Source organism: Coturnix japonica, chromosome 19 (genome assembly GCF_054131305.1).
Source record: "Coturnix japonica strain WE chromosome 19, WE-NBRP24, whole genome shotgun sequence".
NCBI classification, from domain to species: Eukaryota; Metazoa; Chordata; class Aves; order Galliformes; family Phasianidae; genus Coturnix; species Coturnix japonica.
The window spans coordinates 2,680,926-2,700,802 of NC_140681.1; the positions used below are offsets into that span (position 1 = coordinate 2,680,926).

General features: G+C 46.1%; 2 protein-coding genes across 3 annotated transcripts in view; one reads left to right on the forward strand and one right to left on the reverse strand.

Moving 5' to 3' along the window:
* The first annotated feature begins 396 nt into the window (after window positions 1-396).
* LOC107322833 (eukaryotic translation initiation factor 6) lies at window positions 397-9,236 on the forward strand. Its single transcript, XM_015881337.3, has 6 exons — window positions 397-601; window positions 677-762; window positions 2,651-2,826; window positions 3,667-3,843; window positions 4,369-4,550; window positions 5,819-9,236. Exons 1-6 carry the CDS (start codon window positions 495-497, stop codon window positions 5,826-5,828), a joined length of 738 nt encoding a protein of 245 aa, XP_015736823.1. The 5' UTR covers window positions 397-494; the 3' UTR covers window positions 5,829-9,236.
* Window positions 8,647-19,877, reverse strand: part of LOC146757784 (matrix metalloproteinase-24) — a 43,815-nt gene continuing 32,584 nt past the window's right edge. For both annotated transcript variants that reach the window (XM_085520120.1, XM_085520121.1), the window contains exons 6-9: window positions 15,911-16,125; window positions 14,346-14,484; window positions 12,285-12,551; window positions 8,647-11,189 (exon numbers count right to left, since the gene is read on the reverse strand). In XM_085520120.1, coding sequence (XP_085376246.1) covers window positions 10,852-11,189; window positions 12,285-12,551; window positions 14,346-14,484; window positions 15,911-16,125 — 959 coding nt within the window. In that variant the 3' untranslated portion in view covers window positions 8,647-10,851. The remainder of the gene's footprint in view (window positions 11,190-12,284; window positions 12,552-14,345; window positions 14,485-15,910; window positions 16,126-19,877) is intronic.

The following is a 19,877-nucleotide window of genomic DNA, read 5'->3' on the forward strand; positions in this document are numbered from 1 at the left end:
GTGCTGTGCAGTGCTGTGCCGTGCAGTGCTGTGCCGTGCCGTGCTGTGCCGTGCCGTGCCGTGCTGTACCGTGCCGTGCTGTGCTGTACCGTGCCGTGCCGTGCCGCACCACGAAGACACTGGCGGCGGCTGCCCATGGGCGGCACTGCGGCTACGGCTGGAACGGCAGGTCGGTGGGCTGCAGGCGGGGCTGGGAGCAGCACACGGAGCAGCACACGGAGCAGCACACGGAGCAGCACACGGAGCAGCACACGGCAGCTGACCCTGCACGCTGCACGTTTTCCTGCAGCCGCTCCCGTCCATCCGGGCGGCGGGGCAGCAGCAACTCCCGTCCCGCAGGGGGCGCTGTTCCTCCTGGCGCTCCCGGGGCCGCTCTGTCCCGCTCCTTCCGCCGTCAGAAGCGGAAGCGGCCTCGCCGCGTGGGGTTGGCCGCGGCCGCCGCTCCCGGTCGTGCATCTGTCCGTCGGTCCGTCGGTCCGTGCCTGCTCGCAGCCATGGCCGTCCGCGCCAGCTTCGAGAACAACAACGAGCTGGGCTGCTTCGCCAAGCTGACCAACGCCTACTGCCTGGTGGCCATCGGCGGCTCCGAGAACTTCTACAGGTGAGAAGCCACGAGGGCCCGGCCCAGCCCGGCCCGCTCCCTGTGCCCGCTCCTAACGGCGCCTTGTTGTTGCAGCGTGTTCGAGGGGGAGCTGTTCGGGACCGTCCCGGTGGTGCACGCCTCCATCGCCGGCTGCCGCATCATCGGCAGGATGTGTGTGGGTGAGTATGTGAGTGTGTGTGGGTGAGTGTGTGTGTGTGAGAGTGTGTGTGTGTGAGAGTGTGTGTGTGTGTGTGTGTGTGTGTGTGTGTGTGTGTGTTTGTGGGTGAGCGGCCGGGAGGAGCGGAGGGACGGCGGGGCCGTGCCCGCCCCGAGAGACCCGCAGTGCGGTGCGGAGCGCGGGGAGACGGCGGCGCTCCTCGTCCTCGGGGGGTTTATTTGGTCGCACCGTAGGGATGTTGTAACGCTGGAGAAGATTGTAGAATCCTTAGAGTTGGAAGGGACCTCTGGAGGCCATCGAGGCCAGCTCCCCTGCAATGAACGGGGACGCTACAGCTTGATCAGCTACCCCAGGGCCTTATCCAACCTCGCCTTGGAAGTCTCCAGGGTTGGGCCATAAAACACATCCCTCAGTAACCTCAGCTCTTCCTGTGCCTCACCACCATCGCTGGCAATGATTTTTAAGGCTCTTCTGTACTGTTCTGGATACAGTACTCCAGGTGAGGCCTCAGTGCAGAGCAGAGGGGCAGGATCACCTCCCATACTCTCCTGACCTTGCATCTTTTGATGCAGCACAGGATACATGTGGCTTTCTGGGCTGTGCGGGCAGTTTCCAGCTGTCACAGTTTTGTGCCCACCAGCTTCCAATCCCCCAGTGCCCCCAAGTCTTTCTTGGCAGGGCTGCACTCAGTCCTTTCATCCCCCAGCTTGTATTGGTAACAGAGGTTGCCTCAACCCAGGTGCCAGATCACACACTTGGGTTTGTTGAACTTCAAGAGATTCACCTGGGTGCATTGCTCAGCCCGTGCAGGTCCCTCTGGATGACATTCCATCTTGAGCATGTTGCCCCCACCCTGCAGCTTGATGTCGTCAGCCAACTTGCTGAGGGTTCACTCGACTCCCCTGTCAGTGTCACTGATTAAGATACTAAAGAGTATCTGCCCCAGCACTGCCCCTTGGGGACACCACTCATCACTGAACTCCATCCAGGCCATGAGTCATTGACCTCTGCTCTTTGGACTTGATCCCACAGTCAGTTCTTTGTCCGTTGAGGAGTCCACCCATCAAATCTGTATATTTCCAATTTGGAGAGAAGGATGTTGTGGGCAGCTGTGTCAGAGGCCTCACTGAAGTTGAGATAGATGACATCAGAGGCCTCTTCCCTGATCCACTGATGTAGTGAAATAAAATAAAAATCAAGCCTGGCCAATAGAAACAAACGAAACCCAACAATAAAACAGCCACCAAAAATAGGGTTAGAGGGAGTGCCTGCTGGTCAGGACTTGAAGAGAGGTCAGTGATGTGCATAAATTGGTTTTTGTAGTAAGCAGGGAGAAGCCGCTCTGTTTCACTGGGAGGTCAGTGATTCAGAAACATTGCTGGAGGGAGCATTCCAGATGTGAAGGGCAAAGAGAGGTCTTTCACTGCCTGGCTGTTTAGTAGAGCACACTTGGTGCTTGCTGTTTGTTCCTGGGCAGCCTGTTCACACAGTCTTACAGCCTTGCTAAAGGAAAGGAACAAAAGCGAGCACAACATGTAGGCTTTATGGGGATGGTCAGTGTCTCTTGGGGGGAAAGCATACCAAAGTGTTTTGTTTAGAACCTTGTGTGTCCCATTGAAAAGGCTGGATAAAAGTAGTGCAGTTTACCTGTTTATATTCTGAAGTCTTTGTTTCATCTTCGTTTTCCCCCTCACCTTTGCTTTTGTATTAATAAATGGTCACGTTATTTCTGTGGGACTGAATTTAGGGCTTGAAAAGAGTGGATAGGGGCCCCACACCATTGTGTGAGCATCATAGTGAGCACGATGGAAATATTTGCTTTTTTAGAATTACCCAAAGGTGGAACTCTTTGTTTTCTTTCTCCTTGTCTTGTTTTTGGGTCATCTTAGGGAATAGGCACGGACTGTTGGTCCCGAGCAGTACAACAGACCAAGAGCTTCAGCACATCCGTAACAGCCTTCCAGATTCTGTGCGAATTCAGCGAGTGGAGGAGCGGCTCTCGGCGCTGGGCAATGTCACTACCTGCAATGACTACGTAGCTCTCGTTCATCCGGATCTGGACAGGGTATGTGGCTTCTGAATTCAGTGTGGATGCATCTGATATTATTCCTAAGTTGCAGTTTCAGCTTGTAGCTATTGGGGATTACTGTAAGTAGTGTCAATGTAGGAGAACTATACTGACAGCTGAGCTAGCATCACGTAGGAAGCCGTGTTCCCTGTTTCCTTTCCTCTCAGGAGAGAAATTACAGTACTAGATTTTGAACTTATGACTCAGTTTCAGTCGATCTGTTTCTTTTCCTATTGTTATCTTTACTTGTAGGTGTGGATCCTGTCCTAGGTACATAGTGTGCATTCTGCATCCAGCATGCTGTAGTTAACTGTGCTTATAGAAAGAAAGGAGTGGGATATGGAAGAGTACTGTGAGATGCAATTAGCTTTGCATGTATAAAAATGAAGTAAGAGCATGCGTGTATGTAAAGAACACAGAAAATCTGGTCAGGACTGTAGTAGTTACAAGATGTCACTGATCTTATTGAAAGTTTCACAATATCCATGGTCTCTACCAACACTGTAGTGGTGTATATGTCCTTAGTGAGAAACAGGAGCTCTTATATAAGAACTTAAAGGCAGGGCAGAAAGAAGAGAGGAAGAATGCTGCTCAGTGGGGTGTGTTTGGTGGAGTTGCCTTGGCTTCCAACTCACTGCACATGTAACAGGATCCAGGTTAATCCAGAAGAGTGAGAGCCTTCTGTAATGTTGGAATTGCAGTAGGTTATGAAAGTGGAGGCAGTTGTGGGTGTTATGAAAGTGGGAGGATCCCAGCTGGTTACTCTTTGAAATAATACTGTGATTTCAATGTGTGCAAAACCATTTTGCTGAACGACTTTGTTCTCTTTGTTTGCAGGAAACAGAAGAGATCTTGGCAGATGTGCTAAAGGTTGAAGTTTTCAGACAAACGGTAGCAGATCAGGTGCTGGTAGGAAGTTACTGTGTATTTAGTAACCAAGGAGGAATTGTGCACCCCAAAACTTCCATTGAGGATCAGGATGAACTGTCTTCATTGCTGCAGGTCCCACTCGTGGTAAGGCTTGTGAGGTGTGTTTTTTCTCACGGCTTCCTTCCTTCCCAGTTTGTGGTTTTAGTGTTTCTACATTCTCACGGGCTCCTAGACACTGTTTTTTCTGTAAGGATGTCCCAAATGGGAGGTGAGGAGAAGACCTGAAGGAAGACGGTCCTCTGAAGCGTGTTTCCCATCTTTCCTGTGCTTCAATAAGCTGCATAGAGCCTTCAGGTTGCTTCTGAAACATTCTGCCAGGGTTATGCAATTTGAGATGACTCACACAATGTGAGATGGTCTGTGGTTTGGCCAAAGGCACTGCTGAAAAAGAGTTGAGCAGTGAAGTCCTGTGTCCGCTTAGATGGATTTTTAAATCCCTGGTTGCTCTGCTTCTTGTTCACGTAATGGTTGTTTTGGGTTTTGTTTTTTTTTTCCTCTGAATCTCATAGATTTCTCTTTCCAGAGGTTAAAGGCTGCATAAGGAAGCATAATGAAATGTGTTGATGTCAGCATGCCCTGCTAACTTTTGTCACTTTGTTTATTTTCTAGGCTGGGACAGTAAACCGTGGCAGTGAGGTCATTGGAGCAGGAATGGTTGTAAATGACTGGTGTGCCTTCTGTGGGTTGGACACAACCAGCACTGAGCTCTCTGTCATTGAGAGCATCTTCAAGCTCAATGAAGCTCAGCCAAGTACTATTGCTACCAACATGAGGGATTCCTTGATTGACAGGTGAGGAAAATCCAGCTCTGTATATAACTGTAATCAAAACAGAGAGGATTTCAGTACAAGGAAGCTATAAAACTAGCTGCTTCTCAAAGCTGATTGCTCTCCTTGTCTGTTCTGGCTTCAAGCGTGACAGGAAAAAGAGTTTGGGGGAGGCCCCTTTCACCCTTCTGTCCCCCTGTTGGGGAGAAGGAAAGAAAACAACCCCATTCAGATAAGGAGAGGTAAAAGATTTAATACAGATGGTAGAAGACTGTAAGATAATAATAAGAGAGAGAGTTCCTATTAACAAATAAAACAAAATGGGGGAGAGGGGACGTTTCTGACTGTGCTGCTCGTTGCTCTGCTGGAAACTGGAAGAAACCTTCACCCCATTACCAGAACTGGAGATCAGACAGGAATAGTTGGGAATAGTAGTTGGTTCATCTCAGTGCGTCTTCCTCTTGGAGTCAGAACTCAGGTGAGACTGCTGGAGAACAGGAGGTGCAGTTCCACAGCACACAGTGTCTACTCAGCCACCAGCCTGCTGCAGGATGTCATGATGTCGAATACAGATGAAAACAAGGCAGTTTCCTCTTTGCTTTTCTTGGGTTATTGATGAGAATTATTTTGTTGTCATATGTTATCATAGCTGATAAGCCACTGAAGTCACACATGGGAGATGTAACAGTTCCTGTTACTGTTTATAGACACAAGAGTGGTGGTGATGTTGGATCTTTCCCATTTATTGATCAATGCAAAAAATTCTGCAGGCTTTAGGAGCCTGTGTGGGTGAAAATTAATTTCATTTGGGCTTTTAAATGGTTGTAATTCATTTGATGATTGCCATAATCCTAGAGGTGTATTCTTGAGCTACTCGAGGCACTGTAATTTAGAATTCCCAGCTCTTACGTATGGGAGTGGTTTTATGGCATAGGGAAAGAATGAGGAATTCTTGAATGAAGAGCCCTTCAAAAGAGATCTTAGCTGCCCCTTCACTGGTCATATTTAATAGCATGGTGTTTCTGAGCACAATTAAACATGTGCTTTTAGTAACTGCTAGGATGAGGTGGTGTACATGTTGCCTTTGCCAGCCTGACAAACATGTTCTTACAGCTGGCTGTCAGCAGTCGCCAGACCTCCTCCAGTCTTTTCACAGATTTCTGTTTTAGGAAGGGAAATTACTGACAGTCCTTTATGTCTGGGCGTTAGGAACTGGTTACAGCGGTGTTTTGAAATGTGTTCTGCACTCTGGCCCTTCTCTGCTACATCTCATTTCTGTTTTGTCTCTTCAGCTTGGCATGAGCAGTGTCGGTTTGTGCCATCCAAGAGGCTCCTAAGGAGTGAAGAGTCAAGCTGCAGTTTGGATTACAGACCTCCAGAGCTTTGTTTCTGCAGGACTTGCACCAGGAAGAGGCTACCAAAAAACCACCGTTTTTGTAATGTTTTGTAAACTAAATATTATTGCAAAAAATAGCAAATAACATACACAAGTTCCAGATGTGGAATGTTCTCTTATCCCTTTGCTGATGCTCTTCGTTTCTTCTTCAGCTGTGCTTTCTCTGTGATGCTGACCAAGGCCTTTAAATTAGCCCACAATGTTCACTTGTTTGGATTTTGGTTACTGATAACTAGAAAATGGTTTTGCCTTAAATAGAGGATTAACATTCTGCTGTGCAGCAGGCAGTTTCAGCACATATACGGTACTGCCCACTCTTTCTTTTCATGCTCTCGGTGTTTCTGCTCTAGGTAGGCAGAAGAGCCCCCGTATTTCCTGTATGAAAAACATAATAGTCAGCTTGCCAGAAGACATTTCCAAAGGTGTCTCCTGCTGTCCTGCCCTGACTTGCAGCTGTTTTCACAGGGCTGGTGGTTCTGAGATGGTCGGTTCTGACTGAAAGTGGAGTTTCTCAAAGAAGTCAAACCAGGGCCTTAGCAGCCAGTTGTGACTGCAGAGCAGTGGAGTCCAGTCTGTTGTCTGTGAATGTCAGACCTGTGTGGTACGTCTGAGGCTTCTGCAAAAGATGCAGTTGCTGGTGGCTTAAATGTTCTCTATGGGAGTTGGCTGCCTTCCCTGAGAAACTCTTAGAAGTCAGCAAATTGGAAAGAGTTGAGTCATGTGATCTTGAGTTACCCTGGAGGCAAAGGTTAATTAACAGTTGTAAATGGTTACTGCATTCAGTGGTATATTCCACACTTAGAGCTTGCTGTTGAAGAGTTCTGCCCTTGCCTGGCAGTGTTGGCGATGCAGAGGAGCTGTAGAGTTAACAGTTTCTGGTATTTATGGCTCCCTTAATGTAGCGAGCAGCCTTTCTTGGCTGTCTCCATGTCAGTGTTCAGAATCAGAAGCTGATTTCCTTCTGTCATCTCCCAGGGCTTTCTTATTAGGAATAAATTGTAAAGAACCCGACTGCTGCTGTGCTGTTGGCACAGAATCACCGGCTGTAAATAAGTAATGCTGAGCTTTTTTGTGTGCAGCTTGTTGGGTTTTTTTACTTCCTCATTCCAATCATTAGGCAGAAATGCTGGATTGTCGTGATCCTGATATGTGTTAGAACTGCTCGAACAAGAAAAGTAATCCAGTTTCTGTGAAATGCAAATCCATTAATAAGAAAGATCTTGAGACAATGGTGAGGGTGGTTACGTGCCAAGGAGTGCTGGAGGCAGGCAGAAGGACGGGGCGTTGCTAACTGTGCTGTGTATGACTTCCTATGGAACCTGCACTGAGATTTGGAAAGTGGGAGGTTCCCAAAATACAGGATCAGCTCTAAACAAAAGCTTTGTGGGAATTCAAACTGGGAAGGTGGACCTATGTGCAAAGATTGACAGAAACTGTAATACAGAATGGGATCAGTAGGAACGTGAGCCAGCAATAAACTGGATGCTTTAATTGCAAGTCACGTCTCATGAGACCTATGGAGTGACTTAAAGAAATTTGGTTGTGCTCTCTCTGAATTACTGAGGAGGCTTTTGGCAGGGTTTTGTGCCAAATGCTTTTAAGGACCGTGGATAATGCTGTGGGAGGGAGGCTCACGTATGTGCCAGAGGACGGGGAAAAGGTTAGAGTAAATGGTTGGATCTTTCACTGGGATTTCATAGGGAGCTCTGCTGTGTCCTGTTGGGGTGGGGCAGTGGATTAGTGCAGCAAAGTTGGCTCAGGATGCCTCATTCTTGTAAGGATGAGAACCAACTTGTTGACGGGAAGGTGTGAGATAGGAGATCCCTTTGAGGTTTAATGTCTGATTATAAAGCAGAAACAACTGACCCCTCTTAGAGTGGAGGAGCACTTCTGTTCTGACTAGTGGTTGGTATGTCCCAGCATGCTTAAACTTGCCTGGAAAAATGAACTTATTTTACTGGTGATCAAATTACTCAAACTAGTCAAAAACTAATAAATCAATACGGAATGCTGAGTGCAAAATAGAGTACTTTACGGCTGCTCTTTGCAGGAGCTGCAACTGCTGTGCATAAGATGGGTGTGCCTGGATCTTGCTGCCCAGATGGCCAGTACTGCAGAGCAGTGTGTTGTGCCAAGAACACGCTTGGAAGAGCCCCTTGCATGTGGGATTAGAGTTGGGTAAGCGCTGATGTTCCCTGCTCCCCTGTGTGGGCAGTATGTCCTGGTGCTGTGCTTCTGGACAAGAACTACAGTGTGGCCACCTGTCTGTGGAGATGCTTTACCCATGCTGATGGGAGATGTACTGGGATGATAACTCATATGATGTGCTTGTGTAGCATCAGACAGGATCCCAGCAAAGAGCTTGGACATGGGAATCTAAGGAGCTGTGTCCTACGTGAATATTTGCATCTGGATCCAGGCCCCCAGAAATCACAGACCAATGTGTAACCCACACCTTGAAGATGAGCATGCGCTAGGAGTCAATTGGGAGGCAGTTATAAAAGGTACCAAACTATTTCTCCAGTTCCTTGAGGATGCTGTGGGGCAGAAGGCTCACCTTGCTGCAGCACGGCGGGGTGTAGCTGTGTGAGCAAACAGCTGAGCTTCCTACAGCCCCTGACATGGTGCTCCTTGCACAGCTGGTCACTCAGCGTGAAGTACTGAAGGAAAGCAAAGCCAACCTTTGGGCACAAGGAGAAAAACCCAAATGAACAAAAGCAGACATTTCTTCAGGTTGTAATTTTTTTGTTGTTTTAATGATGGCTGTTGGAAGTTGCTCAAAGGTTTGGGCTGTCACAGTCCCAGAGATGGCAGCGTACAGATGAGTTGGATGTGCCATGTGGCTGTGGCGGTCATAGTGTGCATTCTACCACATATATAGTACACATAGCAACTTACGGAGTAGCGTGTATGGGGGGTACCTAATTAGTAGCTCTGATTTCATTTGGTCCTTTGCACTCCTTCACCCATCATAAGACATTACCACATTTTTTCACTAACATTCAGTTTGGCATCTACTAGCTGCTCATTTCATAATATCTTCATAATACTTTCTATGCTTAAACACAATAAAAATTGTGGCTACAGAAATTAACCATGAAAGACAAAATACAGTTGGAGACCACGTGTTATGCAGTCCTTGTGGGCTTCGCTATGAAATACCTATTGGGCTACCCGGCTTCATCACAGCAATATCTGAGCACCAGGTAGAAATTCAGAGTGCAAACAGCCTTTCTGCTTTTTCATTCCTCACTGCTGTACCTACAAATGCTTACAGCATGTTTGACAAAAAAATAAAAGTCCTTAGGATTGTTTGTTTTTTTTTTCATAGCTAATATTATGGGGTTGTACTTCTCTAAACTACCTGGACATTCTGTGCATTGCACTTCCATTGCACTGAATAACATTCAGTTATAGGCAGACGGCTTACACTAATCACCTATTCCCTACAGTGGGCGTGCAAAGCAGTTCATACACTTATATGAATGGCACTTTCATACGGGTCTGGACTTAACCATTAGATTGCACTGCAAGAGACCTCCTCTCTTATTTAACACAGTGGGACTATCTGTGTCAACAACAAAAGGGACTGTGCTTGTGGTTAGGACACAACATCCCAAACCAGGCACAGCTGTCACAGCGATAAGCAGAAGCAATCATTGTAAGAAAGGGGGCTGTGAAAAGTTACTGACTGCAGGCCCAGGTATTTATTCAGCCTCTGCTTGATTTTTATGGCTCTGTCAATCGCGGTTAGTGATGAACTCATTCCACGGTGTGACATGCTTCCTTTGGTCCTTGCCAAACATTTGCACGTGAAGAAGTGAGCAAAAACAAAATTTCAAAGGCATACAATGTTTGAAACATCTACAGGGATTGGCTTTTGTTTTATAGACAGGCCTGATTCTTACTGTACCTCGACTATTCAGCAAGACGTACCGACGATCTCACTCCAACAAACATTTCCATTCTCCTGAAACCCAATGTACAAATTCCACAATCTAGTTACACATGCCACGTCACAACAATTCACCTTTTCCCAGCATCTTAACAGGGGCAGAGTGCAGTCTACATTTATACATTTTCCATTACATTGGTAACCACGGCTTTCTGGCTCATGGGAGCTTAAGGTGATATGAGATCATTCTTTCATGAACAGCTCCCAAAACAAAAACATGTATTCCCATAATTGGTGCTGTTAGACGCAATTACTTTGTCTTCGGACTGTCCCAATTAGGACTCGATGTTGCCAAGTAACATTATGGTGTCTGGTTTGGTGCTTCGTGAGCTTCTGCTCGGCCCTCGTTGACCTTGGAGGGCTGAATGGTTCCTCGTGCACGGTGCTGAGTGGCAGCGTTGATTAGTTATGAATGTACAAAACATCTGACCAGCAGGTATTGGAAAATTGTTTCCAGGTTCATTCCCTGGTTTTTGTAATAAACTAAGAAGATCTCTTAGAATGGCTCAGCATCAGAATGTCTTCTGCTTACGATACTGAATTGTTCCTGTTCATAGGTTTCATGATCTTAATTCATTTATGAGAGCTATTAAAAAAATGGTTCTGTTCAGAGGTGGTTTAGCTACACTGAAGAATGCTGGGTTTAACAGGGAGCACTGGTGCAGGGAACTGACGGAAGTTTCCCGAGACAGCTGAGAAGTTTGAAGAAAACCTGTCTTGAAGTCTCTGATGTTTGCAGAGTGGGCCTGTGGAGAATGGCACACCAAGACTTACACGACTGAGGCATTAAGAAGGAACGAGGCTCCACACCGCCTGTATTTTTTTTCCAGTTTTCCTGCTGCTTTCAGTCCCAGGATGTCCAAAACTTGTAAAGTCACTGAAGTAGTTTTGTTTGGTAGGCTTTGAATGCGCTTTCTTTTATTCTTTTCTTTTTCTGTCCATATCCTCATCGGGTCGATGTGCAGCCGGCTGTGTCATACCCACTCCTGGACAGGTCTTTTGTAGTACACAACATTCTGCTGCACTTCTTTGTTTTTAAACTGGAAGATCGTATACACCAAGACAAGGATACACAGAGACAAAATGCAAGGGATCACAACTGCAATTGCATTTACAGTGCTAGGCACATCATTTATTGTCACCATAATATCCACGTCGTCGTGGGGGAGGCGTCTGTCTTTGCTTCGCTCGACATCCTTCTGGTTACAGCCCATCCAGTCTTTGAGGATTGACCTGGGGTAGCCTGGCTCCACGTTCAGCCTCTGGTTATCAAACTTCCAATACTCCTTCCCCTTGTAGAAGTAGGTATAAACTAGGAGACAAAACAGAATAGTTCTCACCATACTGTTTCCAACCAATTAAACTCTGCATGCATGAGGTGTACAGAGAGCCAGAAAGGCTGCAAGGTGGCAGCTCTCCCAGCCAACAGCACATACATCCAGGGCATCCCAGAACACAGGCATTTTTGGAGCTTGATTAAAAGGTGAAGCCCCAACCTTGGCTTGTGGGTGCTCCCATGGAGCACCACTCCCCTTGGCCAAGACAAGCTGATGAGCAAGATATAAGCTGCAAATAACAAAAACACTGAACCCACTTTCCCCATCTTAAAGCATTCTCATCTTAAAGGTGTTCTGCACTGTTTTGTTTTCCTTTTTGTTGTTCTTCAGTTTGTGGTGTTGTTTTTCACTAAAGCATCTGTAAATATGCACCAAGCTATTCGCAGTCTGCAGAATGTCAGTGCCCGGTTGTGATACTGCTTGGATGGGTACTTGGGTTTCTGTTTTCAGTCTGAGACCAAACCCAAATAAAATGAGTCCTCTAGACAACAGAATCTGGAAGACTTGGATGTTAAGAAGCAGTCTAGTCCTGCTAATAACAAGCAGATGGTTTATACCACTTGTTGTCTGAAGTATCCCTCATCTCCCCAAAGGACTCCAAGATTCCTTTCCTAATTACTCATCCGTGATTAGTGAAAAAGAAAACTTCACACCACACAGAGAAATGTACTTGAGGAAACCTGTGGAGGTCTAAACCTATTCTCGGGGCCTGGCTAACTTCAAAGTACATCATGCAGGCTGGAGACAGCAAGTGAGCTAGCTACAGATAAGAGAACAAAGGAACATGTAACCCATAATCATAGCCCCAAAAAATCATAGGTGGGGACCGCAAAAGTCCATTTCCCACCCGAAAGACCTGGATGTGGTTTAGCAGTTAAGGAGCTGCCTGGGTAGGGATAAGGGAAGAACCTGACTGCCCATACTTGCAGATGCCACTGTGATGTTGGGCTGCCTGATACTCAAATCCTACCTCACCAAAAATACCCAAAACACCCCAAATCCAGCAACCCAACTCCCAAGCTAGACAAGATGTTATCCATGTAATCTGTAGAATGACTGCAGATACATACAGCCTTCTTTGCTGATAAAAGCGCCTTGTGGAGCCTGAGGGATTCCTCTCCACACAGTGATGGGCTTTGGGTATCCTGGGTCCGTCGCTCTCTTGTCCTCGTTGTATCTCCAGTACCTGTCTCCTTTGAAGAAGTAGGTTTTGCCTACAGGCTCCCAGCGCAAAGCCGTGTCGATGCCTTCCCGGGGCAGGCAGTTCCCCAGCTCCACGAGACTGTGTGGGTATCCTGGCTCTGCTGTCACTTCCTTAAAAACCCAGTACTTATCTCCTAGAGTTGAAAAGGGAACAAATGAATGTGCAGAATTTGTACTTAAAGCAATACAAATGTAAAACAGCCACCATGAACCGCAGCATGGAGGACATTAACTGTACCATACTTAACTGTATCATGTGAAAAAGTTTCTCCTTGCAATTTTAAACCTGAAATTTCTCCATTTCATTTGGTGCTCCTCAGCTCCTGGTTTGGAAAGTTCAACAACTCTTTCTCATTCAACTTCTCCATGTCAGTCTTGACTTAAAAGGCTTCTCTCACATCCTGCCTTTGTCAGCCCTCATTCAGGCTGAGGAGCTCTAGGATATTTAATTGTTCCCTGTAGGAAGGCCGGTCCATTTCCACTGCCTTTCTCTGATCCTTCTCTAGTTTTAAAATGTTTTATTGAGCTGAAGGTCTGAAGCTGCATGCAGTAATTCAGAACATGTTTTTGTACAGGAGCATGGCAATGCTTTCCAGCCTTTCTGGCTTACAACCTGTTTTCAGTGACAGATCACCTCCAGAAACTACCACAGTGAAAGGAGCTGCTGTGGGCTCCATGTAAGGACGGGCATTTTGTTTCTTTAGGGGAAAACACCCCTGACAAATTTTCCCAGCACCTCAGAAAAGATGTGAACACATATAACAGCAGAAGCTCACACTGCACCACCTGCAGCAAACAGCAGTGTGCCTCCCTTAGACCAGAGCAAGGACAGGGACTGTAACTGAAGTGCCTTGTACCTTACCTAAATGCCACTTGCATGCTCCATAACTCAACAGACCATATTGATGCCTCACCTGTAACAGTTACTGTTACAGGCAGTCAATGTGCAGTGGCTGGAATTCAAGGTATCCCTCAAGGATGCTGGCTACATTCTTCCCCAAGTCTCCCCAGGCTCCTCTGACCCAGGCACCAAACCTTCATCCCTGTCATGAAACGTGATCTGTGCCAAAACATGTCCAAGGAGACAACTGGGAGCCTCAGCTCCTGTTCCTCAGGGAGCATCTCCCTTGTTATCAGATGGAAGCCAACACCCAGTGAACCACATTAGCTTTGCAGAGTTTCCTGGCAAGGCCAGCCCACACTAAGGAATATTTTAAGGACTGGCTATCACACCGGAAGGTGAAAAGCAAAGGAGGACACTTATATATGGCTCAGCTGTTAGTACAACCAACACCCATTAGCAAAAACGAAGTAAGAATGTGTAAGGAAAGGCCATGTCTGTGCTAACAGCCACTCTTTTCAATGTATTCTTACACCACCCACCTTCTTACTGGACTAAAAGTTTATGAGGGGTGTTGCCACAGCAACCATCTTTGCCAGTGCTGCAAGGAGGAGAAAAAGAGCATGACTTAGCTGGCATGGCAAATGGTCACCCAGGCACTTCTGCAAGCAGAGATTTTTCAAGGCTGCAGGAGGTCTCATGGCTGAACTTTGCAACCCAAGTTGCAACTGACTCACACAGCTCCCTTTGTAGCATATGCAGGAGGGCATCTGAATACAATGGTACAAGGGCTAGCAGGAGGCTAGCTTCAGGAGGCTGTGCAGCACCACTGCCCTGTGCTGCTCCACAGCACTCCACACCTGACATACAAGCAAGGACAGGGGCTGCTTCTGCTGTGTAGCAACACTTCTTTTCTGTCTCTTTGATGAAGAATTCAAAGCTGGTAACTTGGTCAGTGGCTTGGGAAACACTGGTCGCTTGAAATGCCCCTCTTGGAAGGATCCAGCAAACCTGTTCTCACTACCTTAATGGTATGGAAGTGTGAAGCGAAGCAGGTGTGGTAGGTTTGTTCTGCAATATACCGTACCTTTGAAGAAAACAAATTTTCCATCAGACCTCTCATAGGCTGCATCAATCTTGGCGGGGAGACCTTTCCAGAACTGCTCAATCTGCATGGGATATCCCTCCTGCACACGGTTGTTGCGCAGACGCCAGAACCAGCGATCCTGAGAAAACCAGAAAGCTCTTCAGACTGATTGCTTTTATCCTGCAGTCACATCAAGCTGCAGGTCCAAATTACTAATTTTTGGCTAAGCCTGTAATCATCAAATGAAGAAGTCCTGGTTTGGTTGAGAGTTGCAGTGCTGCCAAACACCTCTTCCAGTGCAGGAAGCATTTCATGGGGGAGATGTCCTCCAATGGGGCAAGAAGTTCACAAGTGGTGATCCTCAGGGGTCAGTATTGGGGTCTGTCCAGTATCTTTAATGGATTATCTGGGTGAGTGGACTGAGTGCACCCTCAGTAAGTTTGCAGATGACACCAGGTTGGCAAAGTGTCAATCTGCCTGGGGGTAGAAAGGCCGTACACAGAGCTTTCTCCTAAACAGTGGTCAGGTGATGGAATGGGCTGCTCAGGAGGGTGGTTGGGTCACTGTCTCTGGAGCTGTTCAAGAAATGTTCAGATGTTGTACTGAGGGACATGGGTTAGTGGAGAAATATTGGTGGCAGGGGAGTAGATGATCTTGGAGGTCTTTTCCAACCTTAGTGTTTCTATGAATCTATGATTCCAAGCTGATTACTGGGGCTCTGACAAAGGGTGGAAATAACAATAGGAATAAGGAGCAGGGACAGGAAAGTCTAAAGCTCAAAGTATTATGAGCTCATTTGTGAGTGGCCTCTGTATCTCCTTGCTGAAATGTCACACTTGTCCCAGTACAGCTGGTGCTCAACTACTTGACCCAAGGACAATCATCTATTATATATCCCTTTTGATCATTAATTAAAACTATAAAAAGTTAAATCTCAAGAAAAAGTAAGAGAATAGCCTGGTTCAGTTGTTTTCTGTGGCTGACGTGTTTTGTCCATTTGATAACCTTCCACATCTATCTCTCTCCATATTCACAGCCAGTGAGCACCGTGAAAGCTGTGAGCAAGACCATGGTTTTCTAGATTAAAAGTGCTCTAATGTGAGTTATTGACCAAAGCTTGTCCTTCCCTGCCTGCATCTTGTGAGCAAGGTTGATACAAACGCCCCAAGAGCTTCAAGTACAGTGAGTGTTCCTTGAAGCCCAGGGTTTGGTGTGTGCCATCATGGAGGCCATGAGGCTCAGTGCCTGCTCTATTACTAGCGTTGCTTTCTGGCTTTACCTCTGGCTCCCCTCTCAGCGTGGTGATGTCTAAATTCTTTGCTGATGCACCCAGTCAGCTTTTTGGAGAACAGGCTGCCTGTTTTAGCATGTAAATAACAACAGGCACAGTTTCTAAATTACAAAAACAATCTGCTTACATTTCCCTCTAATGTTACTCATTTCTCAGCCTCAGAGCTTCATTCCGGAGCATGACAAATGTGACTCTAACTACTTTATATATCTTCTTGTCTTTTCCCAGAACAAAGCTAAGGAAAACTTAATGAACAAGCAAGAATTTTTAGTACCTTGAAAACAAACATTTCTCCTCTAAAGAGAGCCACGGTGTTAAAATTGCCATCGCAGATGTTGGGTTTTGTACCAGGAGGAGATGGCCTGTCACCCAGAGGAGGACTGGGGGGTCTAGGCTGTCTCTCGTGTTTTCTTTCCGAAGTGGAATGAATTCTGCGAACAGGAAGAGTTGGTAAAGGCCTGGTTGGCTCCAGAGGCTCAATAGGAGGACCTAGAAGTGAAAAGAAAAATGTTCAGCAAAGTCACACTTTTGGTTTTAATAGACAACAGATTGGATGAATGGTGTAGTGAGGAATTTCTATGTTCTTTATGAACTATATACAATTAAGAGCTCATTCCCTAGAAACGAGAAGCAGAAGAAGATGCATCCACACACAAAGGATGTCCCAAAACAGGCGAGGGATAGGAACTGTAGAAGAGCCAGTATGTTTTCATAGGTCCTTCCAGGGAAGCTGCAGATAAAACAAGGAGGATACACACTAATCACACTCCCAGCTGAAATGAAAGACAATAGCCACTGAATATAAGTGTTGATTAGCCTATTGAGAAAACAACAACCAAAACAAGAACAAAGCATTAGCAGGCTGGACAAGGCTGATACTCACTGGGGGAGTTACCCTGTTGTTCGTGTCTGTCTGGCCGGTGTTCTGAGAAGGAATCTACTAGTAAGGATTTAGATAGCCGTGGGGCTGTACGCCCACGGGATTCAAAGAGGAGTTCTGCAGACAAATATTCTGAACTACAGCACTTAAAATGATGGTTGAGTGCCCAAACTCCCGTGTTGACTTAAATCCTATGTTATCTTTTCAAAAGTTTCCTATAATAATTAACATGACAGTCATCACAGATAGCAACAAAGACATCATCAGGAAAAGTCATCACATTTAATTTTTGAGGTTCTGAGAAGAATTGTGTCTACAACATTCAGGAACCATTCAGACAGTTTAGACCAACATCATGTGTAACCAGGCCAGAAACCCTCAGCTGCAAATCCTCTGACAGATCTAAAGTTTCTGTTACAGATAAAGCACATTTTCCAGACAGAGACATTCAGTTTGGGCCTGAAGACTTAAACAGGAACTCCTCTGTAATTAATAACAATCTGTTCCAGTAATTAAGCCCTGGCACTCTGAAGGTTGTGTTCTTTCTTCTGTCTGAATTTTTTCAGGTCTAGATTCAGATTTTTTTCCATTTTCTATTTCTAGTTTCTCATCATTTAAACATTAATAGATCTTGACATGGACGAACTCTGAATTCCCCTTAATGAACTAAACAGACTAATTATTTCTGTTGCTGCAATGTCTTTTGAGATCTTGAGACTTACAGCTGTTTTATAAAGAGTTCCACATGCATAACTGTACTTCTACAAGGTGACCTGTCCTTATCCAATGACATCTCCAATTACCTTCCTTTTCATCCCACAGCTTCAGTGAATGAATTTGTAACAATCAGAAAGATCAACGCAATGGAATGGTGATACAAGAGTTGCAATGACAAAAAGACTAACGCAACAGGAAGGTGTTACAAGGGAAGGAATAACGACTGCCCACCATCCAGGTTCACAGGGGAAAACTCCACAAAGGAGGGATCTTCAGAAGAAGATCCTTCCCCAGTGCTATCAGTCCTTCAATGAAGTTTAAGAGAGATGCAGCCAGGCTCAAACACTTCTGGCCCCACAGCTGAATTGCCTCCACCTGTGCTCCCAGGACTGACCAGGGCCCTTTCAAAAGGTGATCAATCAGTGGTTCAGCCCAGGACTCAACAGCTCCCATATAACATCAAATACTGCTCATCTAAATATTTTAGGTGAATCTCTGTTTTACTCTTGGAAAGCTGTCAGCTCATTTGTCTACATTAATTGAAGAAAAAATTACACTGTTTTCATGTATTTCTCATCTCCCTCCACTCTCAGCTGGTCATTGCCCAGTACCTTAGCAGGCCATGATGTTTTGTTTTTTTTTAAATCAAATTCCCAAACTGTGATACTGCTATTGCTAATAATCGGTGTATTTCCCCAAATACTACACAGAAAAGATTTCCAGGAACTGCCCACCATAGAAGCCAACAGGGTTAAAGCCCCTAGTTAGCTGGTCAGTAAGGCAGCATCTACACTTGTGCTTCGGTCGAGGTAGCAGGGTCTCTTTGAAGAGAATCTCTCAATCAATTGCAATTTCAGTGCTGAGGTTCTCATCAAGATGCATGAAACACCTTCTTTTTTGGTGAAACTAACATTGAAAATGCACTTCTGGAGCACATCTAGCACATGGCAGCTGCTAATGGGCACCACAGGGAAAGGCTAAAACTAATCCATAGCGCTGCTCTCTACCAAATACAGACACAGTAAGTTTCGAGCTCTCAGAACTCTATCAACCTAATGCCATCCCCAAATACTGCTGCACTTACAGACATGCTACTACTATTCCTGCTATCTGCCCCAGATGTAAACAACCATAGGCAGCACACTGCTGTATAGCATGTGCAACAGCATCTCCAACAAATCACGCTCCAGCTGGCACTTCTGATTCAGGCTGAAAGCTGATGAAGGTAGGACTGCATTGGTACAGCAGGACAAGCTGCAGAGGAAGGATCTTAATGTGGAATGAGGTCCCATGCTGATCTTACACACTGAAAGGCATGGTTCTGGTTTGTTCAGCTCTGTGATGGGAGCATGCTCTTCAGCTCCTGCTTTGGCAAATCAAATGGGGCAGAAAATTGGACACCTGTACAGCTGCCAAACTGAAAGCCTGTGGCTGCCAAAAATGTTGTAAAATCTCTAATGTGCGTTGTATATGATGAGATTCCTATGCCAGCACACCACTGCAAAGTTCACCTTTCTAAATGAGATTGCAGCACGTCGCTGCAACAGAACATCTGAGGTGCAGTGCTTTGTTCTCCAGTTTGCAAGAGGCTAATTGCTACCATGCACTGACTCAAACAAAGGTGCACTTCTTGTTGCCTCATGCGGATCAGAAGAAAACTTGTTTGATGTGAATTTGATATGGTGGAGCGTTTTCATGAACAGCTTTTGGGCAGTCTGTGGGAGCCCACCAGCAGTTTCAGCACAAAGTCCACATCTGGGATAGACCCTTGTGTTGTACAAAGCTGCTAGAAGCAAATTCCCAACACGAGAGCAGGGAGAGCTTCCCGGAGCACTGCTGCCTTTAAACAGGGTGAGATGAGCAGCAGTCTGCAATGCAGAGAGGAACATCTGCTGTCAGAGTAAATCTAGGAGGGAACCAATAAGTCACTGTGTTATGTGTGTGTGAGTTGTATTCAAACCACCTGCTGGAAGGACCCACATAGAAAGGAAGCAACAAGTCCAGGCCATTCTGCTCCTCATACACAGCAAACAGACAGGGACTGAAACCACATCACACGCATCACTGGAGGTAATAGAGATTCACGAATTAAACGCATGGTTTCTTAAAAGGTGAATAAATCCGGTTAAGAGGAAGATAACAACAAAAACCAAAACAGGATGGTTTCAGATGAGTATCTTCACATTGTTAGAACACCTCAGCTGTCATGGAAGGATGGGTAAGAAAACAGGTTAACACAACCACAGTCCGGGAAACTGCAGAGTGAGGCAAACTGGGAGGGGGATCTCCTGGTTCAGTGATGGCCAAGTGAGAGACAGAGAGGAACAGGACAGGGTGGCAGAGAAGCACTGTGATAAATTGCCCCAAAGATGCTGTGGACTCTCCAGCCCCGGAGACTTTCCAGGCTCAGTCAGAGAAAGCCACAACATTAGGCAAGCAGTGTTGGCAACAGCGCTACTACGGGTGAGAGTTTTGATTAAAGACTCTGGAGATCCCTTCCAACCCAAATACTTCTATTCTACCATCAAAAATGCTGCTATCAAGACTGGCAGTGTAAGTGAGAGGGGAAACAGAACAGCTTCATTTCCAGAGTAGGGATAGAAATATGCACAGTGAGTGGAGACAAGGGGCTGTGCAGGGGAAA

Bases quoted from the DNA above. Each gene is read 5' to 3' on its own strand.
- LOC107322833 (XM_015881337.3), top strand. From the start codon at position 495: ATGGCCGTCCGCGCCAGCTTCGAGAACAACAACGAGCTGGGCTGCTTC. The intron at 602-676 runs GTGAGAAGCCAC...TTGTTGTTGCAG, and splicing joins GGCTCCGAGAACTTCTACAG to CGTGTTCGAGGGGGAGCTGT. The intron at 2,827-3,666 runs GTATGTGGCTTC...CTTTGTTTGCAG, and splicing joins TTCATCCGGATCTGGACAGG to GAAACAGAAGAGATCTTGGC.